Raw genomic sequence first — 12183 nt, 5'->3', positions numbered from 1 at the left:
CAATTATATACTGTTATGATATACCTGATACATCTGCCACAAGAACTTGTAGAATACAATGTACTTTTAAAAGACAGGAAGTTTGTATTGCTATAACAAATAGAGAACAAAATCTGACATGTGAATAGCAAAACATCCTGTGGTCCTTAATTTTGCTACCACAACATTTAAGTGTGACATGCATACCTCTTACAGCACAGCACATTAATAGCATCCAAACACTGGGATAAAAATGTGGTGACAATACCCCTATGCAATTATCTCTTATGGCAGAAATACACTCTGCTTTTCCCCTTTTTCAATCATTACGCACTCTCCATGTACCAGTCATCAATGTCACTTCTATATTACTACACTGTAACCGCTACTCTTTCTTCACAAATATGAAAAATCATATCCAATGTCTTTTGATTGATGGCAGTATCCCTCCACCATTCACATAAAACGACCATACATTGTACACATGATACCAATTCTCTGACATGCAAACAGATCCCATAGTGGCAATGGTACTGGTAGAGTCTATAATTGAATTGGTTTGTTTTATCTATACCGTATACATCACACACAATTTGGCATGCAGATGGATCCTATACCACAAAAGGGGAGTCTCATTGAATCGGTGCGTTCCACCAACACGGCATACATCAAACATAGGCGATGACATGCAATTGGATCCTATGGGAGAAAGATAGAGTCTCTTTGTTTAAAAAGGTGAAAGGGTCATGGGGGTGGGGCTGGTCTGTATAGGGATAGAGTGGGGGGGGGGGGGGGAAGTGTCCATACAGCTGACATGGCACAAAGCCTACTTGCTGGTTGCCGTAAATGACTGCAGCCCCGTGATGGCTCGGCCAAGGATGAGAGCGTGAATGTCATGTGTACCTGGAAGAGAAACACCAAACATTTATGTTTCACACTGTCTAATGCAGTCAAAGACTACAGATATTAAATTACTGATTACACTGAGTGTCACTAATACTAGCAGAAGTACAGACAAGGTTTAGTAACAAACAAAATGATTCCTATATACTCCTTATGCGGGGGTATAGTATACAAATATCGACTGCTACAGAGGGAGATGGTAAAACTATTTGCACTGTTGAGAAATCACCGAGAGCAAATACTTATACCATTACCCGAAAGAAGGCAGTCGATATTTGTTTTATATCCCTCTCGAGCATTTTACTAGAGTGATAACAAGGTTACCTTTTGGAAATGTGCAGGCTTAACGTTAAATCCATCTAGGCCGTGGCAGTGCAGCAATGCACGCAGTGCGTAGCGAATGAAACCGCTGCTCTGTATGTATAGGCCGCCGTGTATTAAACCATTGTTGATTCCTACGAGCTACACTGTGTACACAGCGCAGAACTTCGAGAGAAGGAGATCCAGGACTACAAGTAGGCTTAAAGCGGCTTCGTTATCTAGATCATCTTCAAAATCGGTTTTAGTTCATTAAAATGATTCCTAAACCGTACCTGATATGTTGTACTTCTACTGCAATTTACGAAATTCCTCCATTACTTGAAGCAGTCACTTTGTCAATTGAGCTGAACTGCATTGATCCCACACACACACACACACACACACACACACACACGTCAGCGCACCACAGATTTCTGTAATGCCATCGGCACCGCTCTAGCTAGCCACTGTCGCTAGCTAGTATCGCTACTACGTGTACTGCGTACATTCTAATGTGAGAAATTTAGATATTGATCACACAATCACGATTGCATGCAGATCGTGGATTCCCAAATGTACTATATCACGCTAGATAGTAAGCCTTTGCACCGCATCCAGCTGCTTGTAGATAGCTAGTAAAACTATACCCTTTTCGCGCTCTGCACAATCATATTGCAAGAAACTTTACATGAGGGATATAAGAGATAATTGTCTTTTTTTTTTTCATCATTCAACAAAGCTCATCAGAAACACAGACACTTCATTCTTTATATTTCACAAGAATAAATGTTGAAGCTTCTTTGCAGTTGAAACATGCATGCACCTCTGCACTGGATTAAAGGACAAGTTCACCTTCATAGACATGTGGGTTGAGTGAATGCAGCAATATTAGTAGAGCACATCATTGAGAGTTTGAGGAAAATCGGACAATCCGTTCAGAAGTAATGAATTTTGGAAGTTTCTGCTCACTCAAGGCTGGATGAGAAGACTACTATAGCTTGTGATGTCACATGAGTACAACGATATAAAGAAAGAATAAAGAAAATTCAACATATTCTCACTTTTCTTGCATAACAAAAGAACACTTGACTTCTCTCTTTCAGAAGGCAGGGGGAATAATATTACCCTTAACATATGTCAGTAACAAGTCGAAGAAATGTGCACTTAATTCAAAAAGTATAAAGTTTTGTGAAATTCTCTTTTTATTTTCTTTATATGGTTGTACGCATATGACATCATACACTATAGTAGTCTTCTCATCCAGCAATGACTAGGCAGACACTTTGAAAATTCATAACTTTTGAACGGATTGTCCGATTTTCCCCAAACTTTCACTGATGTGTTCTACTAATATTGCTGCATTCACTCAATCCACATGGATATGAAGGTGGACTTGTCCTTTAATGTTACACTTCCTTACGACTTCCTTACAGGCTGAACTCACACTAATGATTTTTGACTGAGGAAAATAAAGTAAAGTTAAAGACCATGTATTTAGCAAGTCTAATTTTTCATGAATAGGGACTCACCGACAACTTTGCGAGTGGTCAAATTTACGATTGTGAAGTACAGACTGAACAGAAAAATGCATGCGTACACGTCACATTCATATCAAGATCAGAGTAAAATTTTCGCACGTTTTTACATTCATGAATAGCACCCGACGAGCGAAAATTCGCGAAAATAAAAACGTAACGAAATATTCGGCGACTACAGTACATTCCTGTCCTCACCTTCATACGTGTTGACAGCCTCTAGATTCATGACATGTCTGATGACATGGTACTCGTCCGAGATGCCGTTCCCGCCAAGCATGTCCCGTGCCACGCGGGCGATGTCCAGCGACTTGCCGCAGGAGTTCCGCTTGATGAGAGAGATCATGTCAGGAGTTGCTCTGGAGTAAAATAAAGAAAAATAGTGGACAGGTATAAACACCAGCACAAGTAGCTTTCATTCTAAACTCACAGGGGGAGCAGTCTCTCTATTCCAAAAGGATGTCCAAACATTAAACCAGTGGCTTCATTTGGTAGAGACAATTTAATCAGCTCACTTCTCTATACGTGACAATTTTCCTGCATATCGTGCGACATGATACTTGCACGAAAACAGAAGACAGCAAATATTTTGTTCCTTGTTTCCACGGAATCTAAAACGCACAAAATTCTTTTACCCGGCTGAGCAAGAAAAATTCCACTTTTACATGACTTCTCAATGTTGATCTCAACTAGTATTTGCCCGACAATAAATCCCAGTTCTATCTTAACATTTACAGTATCCAAATCCATCCTGCACACACAGTGAAAGAAACAAAAAAAAATCTTATTTCTTCCTGAATATGACCCATTTTCGCATAGTGTGCTTTCTCTTTTTATTATGATTTGCTTTCACAACAATCATTACCAGGGTATTTCTATGGCGTTCCCAAGACAAAAATGCACTATCCCTGCAAGGGGAAAACATTCTAAAATATGACAAAACCTACTTCCCAGCATCCTTGAGACGGCCGACTTGGATACAGGACTGGAGAGCAATTGAGATCTCTGTCAGCATGTCTGCCATCTTCTTCTGCATCAGCTGGTTCCTGGCCAGTGGGTTGCCAAACTGATGTCTGATGATGATGATTAGGATGAGGATGAGGATGATGAAGATGATGATGACGATGATGATGACGATGACGATGACGATGACGATGATGATGATGATGATGATGATGATGATGATGGTCATGGTCATGATGAAGATGATGATGAAGAGGAGGAGGAGGAGGAGGAGGAGACAAAAAGAGAGAGATAGAGATGATACTAACATATGGAACACATCACATTATCTTCTCACATGGCGATGCCAACTCTCCTATTCTTCATTCATATTAGTATAAGCAAGCTCATGCAATGAACAATTTGGCAGAAGATGGTTCTGTCCTAAAAGTTTAAAAGACAGTTCTTCCCTTTAATATTTCAAATGCCATTGCACTTAGTTGTTTTAGAGCATCAACAACAATCAGCAGAGAAAGGAAGCCAGTAAATGGATGCACTAATCCTAAAATGAAGCAAAGTAAGTGTGCAAACACAGCAAGGGGACTAAAAGAGCATTATGGATACGTTTGTCATGGACAAAGTCGCCCAATTACATAGGTTGATTAAAGGGTAAAATATTTTAGCCATCAATATCAATTGTGCCTTATTGCGCTATACAATGTACCGGGTGAAGTGAAATTTCCCGACAAGACGGTCCACAGTCAGTCACAGCTTCCTCAAAATTTAAGCCAAAGCAATGCAAATATGAGATATGTCATGGTCATTAGAATTACATCAAGTAACACCCATTTTGTCTTGAGCACTTAAATAGTTCCAGTGGTTACAAGTTTGTGACATCAAGTTTTGCCTATTGAAAGCCTAGCTAGCCCCATGACTCTTCTTATTGCTGAACTAACCAGGCATGAGTGCTATTGTTTGAATACAGCTCTTAGCAAGAACACTGAGAATTCGTTGGTATTCCGTGGCCTACAAAAGGGGGATAAACCCACCTATCCAGTGTATACTGCCTCGCTGTGTCCAGACAGAACTCGGCTGCCCCAAGAGTACCCCAAGCAATGCCATACCTGGCATTGTTCAGGCAGCCGAACGGTCCCTGTAAAGAGCAGAAGGGCAAAAAGAATGATCACACTGATTCTTCTTGCAGGGAACAAGCACCAAAACAGGGTGTTACATAACTCTTTTTTACTACAATTTGCCCAGTTGGGCATGCAGATTTTCAAATCATTGTCCCATGACTAATGAAAGTCATTAGTGCTGTTAACATCTTAAAATTCTAGGTTGCAGTCACTTTCTTGCCACTATCTTCACCATTCTCTTCTTCATCATCATCCTGATCATCATCATCAACATCATCATCTTCATCCTCATCATCATCATCTTCTTTATCATCACCATCATCACCATCATCCTGAAAAGCATTATCTTCATCCATATGATCAAACATCATGACCATCATAGCCATCAACAAATACATACATACAAGTATTGTCATCTTTATAATGACAACCACCACATCATCTGCCAACGACCTTACTCACCCCGAGACCTTTGACATTGGGAAGCATGTTCTCCTCTGGCACCTCAACGTCTTCCATGACGATCTGGCCTGTGGCCGACGCCCTCAATGAGAATTTGCCGTCGATGTAGGGAGCCGACAGACCTTTCATGCCCTTCTCTAGGATGAAGCCCCTGATCTTGTTGCCCTCAGCAACGTTCTTGCCCCATACCACAAATACATCGGCAATTGGAGAGTTGGTGATCCTGTCAACATGAAGGAAAGAGAGAGAGAGAGTGAGAAAGATGTCTGGGATAATACAGAATCAAAGTATACACACACACACACACACATGCATGCACATACACAAAATATAAAAAGTAGTATATCCCATGTATGTTAAAGATCCAACGGGTTTGGCATTGCAACATTATTCATTTCGTTAAATTTAAATGCTTAGTAGCTGGGTGCACACATGGGCACACTCAAATACGAGAATCACCATTTTCTGTGTTGATGCTTCAAAAATATATATTCCTATTTCCTTGAGTTTATACACTTACGTTGTTCAGACCTCCAACAACAAGTGCTTATTAAAAGACATAACCATTTGCAGTTGCAGATTTTTTTTTTCCTGCCCCGGAATAAACAGATTTACAGTTGTACCACTAGTAACCTGTCATTTACTGATAGATTTCAGTGCTGAAACACTTCGGAAAGACAAAAAGGAAGGTCCACACACTATTGCACCGTATGGCACTAATGAAAATCTTCCTCTTTCACAATGTTCTGCTTTAAATATCAGAATTACACTTTTGTAAAGATTTAAAGGGAAAAAGCACACTGACCTAAACATCGCCTGGTTATTACAAAGTCACATATCTAAGTAGAATGATTTGAGGGGCCCTTGCTCAGTATGTAGCAGATCAGTTGAATATGATCACAATACTAACATTATTCTAATAAGCTGTTTTTACGCTTACCAAGACTTGCTTCCATTGAGTGTGTAGGTCTTTGATGATGGATTGTACACTGCCTTGGTCTCCATTCCTGCCGGGTCGCTACCATGGTTTGGTTCTGTGAGGCCAAAGGCACCGACCAGCTCACCCCTAGCTATTTACAGTAATGTATAAAAATAAAAACAAACAAACAAACACATGAGAGAAGAGACCTCAACAATCCTTAGGTCTTTAGAAGATCTACTGTACATAAAATAACTGCATATGTATGGATGATATCATTTCTCATGAGGGCTGCACTGTTATATGAATATGAATGTAGCACTCAATGCGGCATGAGACACACATCTATTTATTATGATATAGAAAACAGAGTTTACTAATGACTGATGTCATAATTCTACAACTTTGAAAACCGACAGACATATTGCTGCAGATAAAGAACTCGGACAACTTTGATTTAAAAACAAAAACTTTGCATTAAACATTTCATTTCAATGCAGTGTAAGGTGAAAAGTTTTCTTACACATTAACACTGCACGTATACAGCCTTCCATTGTTTAGGTCTAGCTTACCAAGTTTTGGCAAATATTTTTCCCTCTGAGCCTCCGTCCCGTAGGCATTGATGGGGTGCATGACGAGTGATGACTGGACGCTAAAGGCTGACCGGTAGCTGCTGTCCACTCGCTCACACTCCCTGGCAAGGAGACCGTAGGCAACAGACGAAACACCAGCACAGCCATATCCCTGGATGGTTGGTCCAAGAACTCCCAGTTCACCCATCTCATAGAAGATGTCACGGTCAAAATCTGAATGAGAGAGGAAAGTTTCATATTACATTTGAATGACATATTGCCATGAATTAGATATTACATATTCTAAACTATAACAATGACATACTTGACATACCAATACTAGCAATTAGCATGCATTTCATATTACAATCTTAATTTCTCAAATAATGTATTTCTTGACTTCGTACGATGAAACACACCACATGCTCCGTGTTCTCCGATATGTTCCTCGGCATATAGAGCTAGAGTTAAATGAAGAATGGCATGCATCAAAAAACCATGTGATAAATACATGATAAACCATGACACTGACATACTTGACATACTGGCAATTACATTGTAGTATGCAATTCATATTACAATATTCACTTCTCAAATCATATATTTCTTGACTTCATACAATGAAATACACCACATGTTCCATGCTCTCCAATATGCTCCTCAAAACACAGAGCTGGAGTTAAATGAAGCATGCTATGCACACAGAAAAAAAACCTGGTACCCCTGGGCCCCATCTCATAAAAGTTGATATGATAGCAACTCTTGCTAGAATATCAACTTCCCATAGCAACAGCCAATCAGGAAGCTGGATTCTTGTCGTTAACACAATTGCCATTTCAGCAAGAGTTGCTATCATATCAACTTTCTATGAAATGGGGTCATGGACACACAACTTCCTTTCATACAGACAGACACAATGAACATGAAACAGTTTGCCCATCTTCAAGGTGATGCCTTACGTTCGTGTCTGTTGGCCATGAGGATTCTGGGCATGAGTTTGTCCTGGCAGTATGCTTTGAATTGATCCCTGACCAAGATTTCCTCCTCGGTCAGCTGGCTCTCAAGGTTCAGTGCATCTCGCCAATCAAACTCCACCTTTTCCTTTGCTGATGGGGCAGGTTTCCTTTCGGCTGGATGGATTCAATGATATCAGTCAAGAAAAAAAAGAAGAAGAAATTCCCTACAATGAATGTATACATTTGTATGTAATGTACGGTATGCTTATACCTGTATAACTGCGACCAGCGTTGGGGCTGCGCATTGTAAGATTTTCTGGGAAGGCCTAGTATCACGGTTAAATTTCACCTTAAATACTACAAAGAGCATCAATTTGAATACTTACTGATGTATTCCAATTACTGACCAGAGGATACGCGGAATGTAACAGTCCGCTAAAAGTCCATTTCTGTCCAAATCGATGACTCTTTAAATGATTCGGTCAGGAGGGATATGCAAGATCGACAACTGCTCAGATAAATGAGATTTGAAACCTCTGTGCTTGCGTGAGTCGGTAGCAGCGTAGCCTTTTTGACCAGGCACTCTTGCTGCGCGACATTGTGTGGCACCCGATTGCTCTCTGCAGGAGTGGGCGCGTTTCACAACTCTTTCGCTCGCCACTACACAGCCCACACGGCCTTGTGCAAAGACTAAAATCATCGCGACTCTCATGCGTATTCATATCGCCAATGCGCAAAGTGCCACGCAAGGGTTGCATCAAAAGCCAATGAATGGGAGGGATGGAGATGAACTCGTAGAAAAATGTCTTTTCAAGACTACATGGGATCAATGTGGAAATTAACAAGTGAATGTATCGTAATTCGTATTAACATGGTTAGAAACATACATGTACATGTACAATGATTAAAAGTAAGCCTATTGCTGATAAAATATGAAGCTTATAGTGGCACGAAAATTTGTGGGGGATTTTTTCAATGTACAGCGATAGCACTCTTTTGACTCAGAAAGCTCCCACAGTATAGCTGTGTACAAGGAGCGCCCTGGGATTAATACCTGTATAACAGCACTTGGCATAATAATACACATTTTAAAACCAATCCACACATTTCATATTATTCATTTAAATTACAGAAATGTACTATACAGTTCCAGTAGAATTGGCATTGATTACATGTAACCAAATTTCCCAAATGATCCACTCTGTACCATAGCAAAAGAAAAGGCATATAATGTAAATTACTATATCATTTGATTGACCACATTCTGTGATACTTGTCCTAAGTTGTATTTATTGATATAAATTTAATCATGGCCCATTCATTGGGGAGCTCTCTCACTCTGTCATTGACATTGACATCTAAAATGACAAAGAATAAATTCGTGCTTTCCTAATGCTCTTGAATGAAATAAAAAGCCTCTACGTTTACTGTTGAAATCGTTTATTCCGAAGTAGATTCTTCTTGACCTACACTTTACAAGTCATCAATGTACAATTGTGCCGCAGCATGCACATGCAGAGGATAGAGGCCGCATAAAGGTTACTTGTACGTCACTACCGCAAACATATAACTCGGTATGTGGGTCTACGTATTTTGTTGCGCGACTAAAATCTGATTGCGTAGCTAGGTTAGACAACCATCATTCGCATCAACGAAAAAGGATACGTTCACTAGCCGGAGCGGCGGTTCCAAGTTGTCTGCATTGTGAAGTGGCACTTGGCTGGGTGATTTTCCTCACAAAATCTGCACGTATTAATCTCCGAAGGGCCATAATTCTCTAATACTGCAAATTTGTGGACGTTCTTGAACAGACCAGTGTGTTTTGCAGTGAATACAGTTGTGTAACTTTCGCGCTGATGCGATACGATGCGATGCGATGGCGATCTCGTGATCTATTAGCATATTACGCAAAATGAAAGCGCAAGGTCGCTTGGAATCTAGTGAGATCGCTGTCGAGTGTGAGAGGAAAGGGCTGTTGCGTCATTTATGTAACGCAAGAAGTTGACCAATCAATACTTCGTGTTGGAGACATGCCCTCTTCTAACTGGCCAATAAAAACGATGCGATGCGTAAACGCCCGCGAGCTGGTTGTCGAGTTTTTGGACTGGTCTCGATAAAAAAAATTATAATATAGATTAGATTTCATTTTAAATGAAATCTAATCTAATTCATTCGCTTATATAATATCCGATATGGTGATTATCAGCCATTGCAATCGATGTCCATGGTGCACACATGGGAAGCATGGCCTTAGCATGGCCTTATAGGCTACTAGAAAACGATTAAAATACAGAACGCCATTACGAACATGCATATCTGTACGTGAACGGTACAATTACTGCTTGAGGAGAAGTTATGATTTTGATGATGATGATGATGATGACGATGATGATGACGATGATGATGATGAACATGGCTTATATAAGAGTGCCATTTACAAGTATCTGTGAAACATTCAAAGGCACCCGGCTCCGACAATACATCACATATCATTCTCAAAGTTGCTAAAAATGGGGTAAAAAACAAACAAATAAACAAACATACAAACAAAAAACTTCGATATGATAATATCTTATCAAACAGCTTTGAGGAAAAACAGCGACCACAATGCGATTATGGGTCATACAATAATAAACATCAACGCGAAATATTATTTTCATGATCATATCAAAATCAATCAAATCTGTGACTGGGTCAAAGCTTTAAAGCCTGCTAACGCCTGCGCAAAAACAAACAAACAAACAAAACAAAAAACGAAAAGAAAAAACCATGATCAAAATAATTGTTAAGCACTATTATGCGAAGGACAATTTCAAATGTTTAAAAAGAAGTAAGTGAACCACTATACATCTGGGTCGAGTACTCAAAATGCTGCTGACCTGTGTTTAGGCGAAATAGGTGTCAACTTTCGGGAAATGATTGATCAACCACACGAAATCCGTACAATACGTGAATTGAGCTCGAGAACTGTGTGAACATTTTATTGAAACGTCACAATGCAAACTGCAGCACCATCACAGAGATGGTCATGAGGATTCACTAGTCAATACTACCCGCGGTTAGCTTAAAAAATCACTTTGTTGTCTCTTAAAACAACGCGGGTACTGGCCATTGAGCAATTTTAAAAAAAAAAAGTAGTTTAATGATAGTTCTTCCTGCCTGTATAGCAACTCGAATTTAACACCGTATGATTTTGAATATCGGTATTATGATTAGATACAATATGAGGGAAAGGAGACGTATAGTTAGTCATACTATTCTGACAGAGCGATAAGCTCATGAACATATTAGGTCTATATGAAGTATTTATTTGTTTAGCACGTGGTCATTTTGGTATAGTCCAATATAAGCTTTACTAATTCATAGTAATTACTTATTGGTAGGGAGAAATGTCAATATTCAATTTCAACCACACATCATTTCATATTCTTATTTTCTCAAGAAAATGGCATACAATTAAATCAACACATTTATGTACAAATGCAAATTAGATGAAACATTGAACTGGATATAATATCTCGATATGAAAATAAACGTAATGGTCTGTTTACATTGATATTGGTAACTATTAATTAATCCTGCAAAGTAGGAGAAATGTGATGAGGGCATTACCGAAATTTCCCACAGGTACAACATAATGATCGCATGATCGTGCAAATTCACTATAAGAGAAGACACCTAATATAGAGCTTGGTGTATGTACATTGATATAAAAACTAAGTAGAGCGACGATGATAGCAAATGTGTGTCTCATGTCCTCATTAACTGAGACAACTTAAATATCACATGGCTAAATAGAGGAGAAGGAGCCATAATGGATGACTTATCCTGAATTAAAATTTAAATTCCCTTGATAATATGAACACAACAATCCTTCACAGATAATGAGCTCTCTCACAATAGACACAAAATTATAATATTATAATAGATTTGATATTGACTGAAACATATACCTTCGGAGCACATAAAACCCATAAACAACCTTCAAAGTTCAAAGCAGGTTTTTAACTTTGATCTCGTCATCACTTTATCAACCACTCTGTCCCATAAACTGGGAAGTATACATTGAAAATAGGGGTTGTGTGTCGGCCATGCAGATGAAGTTTCAACATAGTCCTCTCGGATGGAACAACGTTCATTACCATTTGTAATGTACAAATTAAAGTGAAAAAAAAAAGAAGATAATGTGATAGAAATGAAAAAAAAAATTAATGCCATTGGACATGCATAATATAATCATGATAAAGGATATATCATAATATCTCATAGTTATTTGTCTTTAAATTACCAATGGTATAATGAGTTCGAGAATGAGCAGGTTTACAAGATGCACATGATGCTTTCAGTTACAATTCATGTTCAGTGATTCTATACGAGATCATACCAAAACTTTGGCAGCTATCTAGATGCCCCTGTGGAATGAGCTGGTATAAGTATCCCTGTTAGGTAATCTTATACCCTCTGAAATAAGAAGCATGC

At 39.1% G+C, this 12183-nt stretch overlaps 1 protein-coding gene across 1 annotated transcript; it reads right to left on the bottom strand.

Moving 5' to 3' along the window:
• Nucleotides 1–805: 805 nt before the first annotated feature.
• LOC139720094 (glutaryl-CoA dehydrogenase, mitochondrial-like) lies at nucleotides 806–9507 on the bottom strand. Its single transcript, XM_071631463.1, has 9 exons — nucleotides 9370–9507; nucleotides 7708–7878; nucleotides 6749–6982; nucleotides 6198–6327; nucleotides 5258–5480; nucleotides 4709–4812; nucleotides 3665–3790; nucleotides 2916–3076; nucleotides 806–882 (listed from the first exon to the last, which is right to left on the bottom strand). The coding sequence occupies exons 1-9, from the start codon at nucleotides 9473–9475 to the stop codon at nucleotides 806–808; spliced, it is 1332 nt and encodes a 443-aa protein (XP_071487564.1). The 5' UTR covers nucleotides 9476–9507.
• Between the last annotated feature and the right edge of the window lie 2676 nt (nucleotides 9508–12183).

Source organism: Diadema antillarum, unplaced genomic scaffold, assembly GCF_040938485.1.
Source record: "Diadema antillarum isolate AM-2024a unplaced genomic scaffold, OU_Dant_1.0 scf00000121, whole genome shotgun sequence".
In the NCBI taxonomy this organism is placed as follows: domain Eukaryota; kingdom Metazoa; phylum Echinodermata; class Echinoidea; order Diadematoida; family Diadematidae; genus Diadema; species Diadema antillarum.
The sequence above is the reverse complement of the archived record's forward strand: the minus strand, read 5'-3'. Positions and strand labels throughout refer to the sequence as shown.

Coding starts and splice junctions, on each gene's coding strand:
- LOC139720094 (XM_071631463.1), bottom strand. CDS start 9,475: ATGGCCCTTCGGAGATTAATACGTGCAGATTTTGTGAGGAAAATCACC. Junction 4,813..5,257: donor CCAATGTCAAAGGTCTCGGG/GTGAGTAAGGTC, acceptor TGCTCTTTACAG/GGACCGTTCGGCTGCCTGAA. Junction 883..2,915: donor GGCTGTCAACACGTATGAAG/GTGAGGACAGGA, acceptor TTTCTCTTCCAG/GTACACATGACATTCACGCT.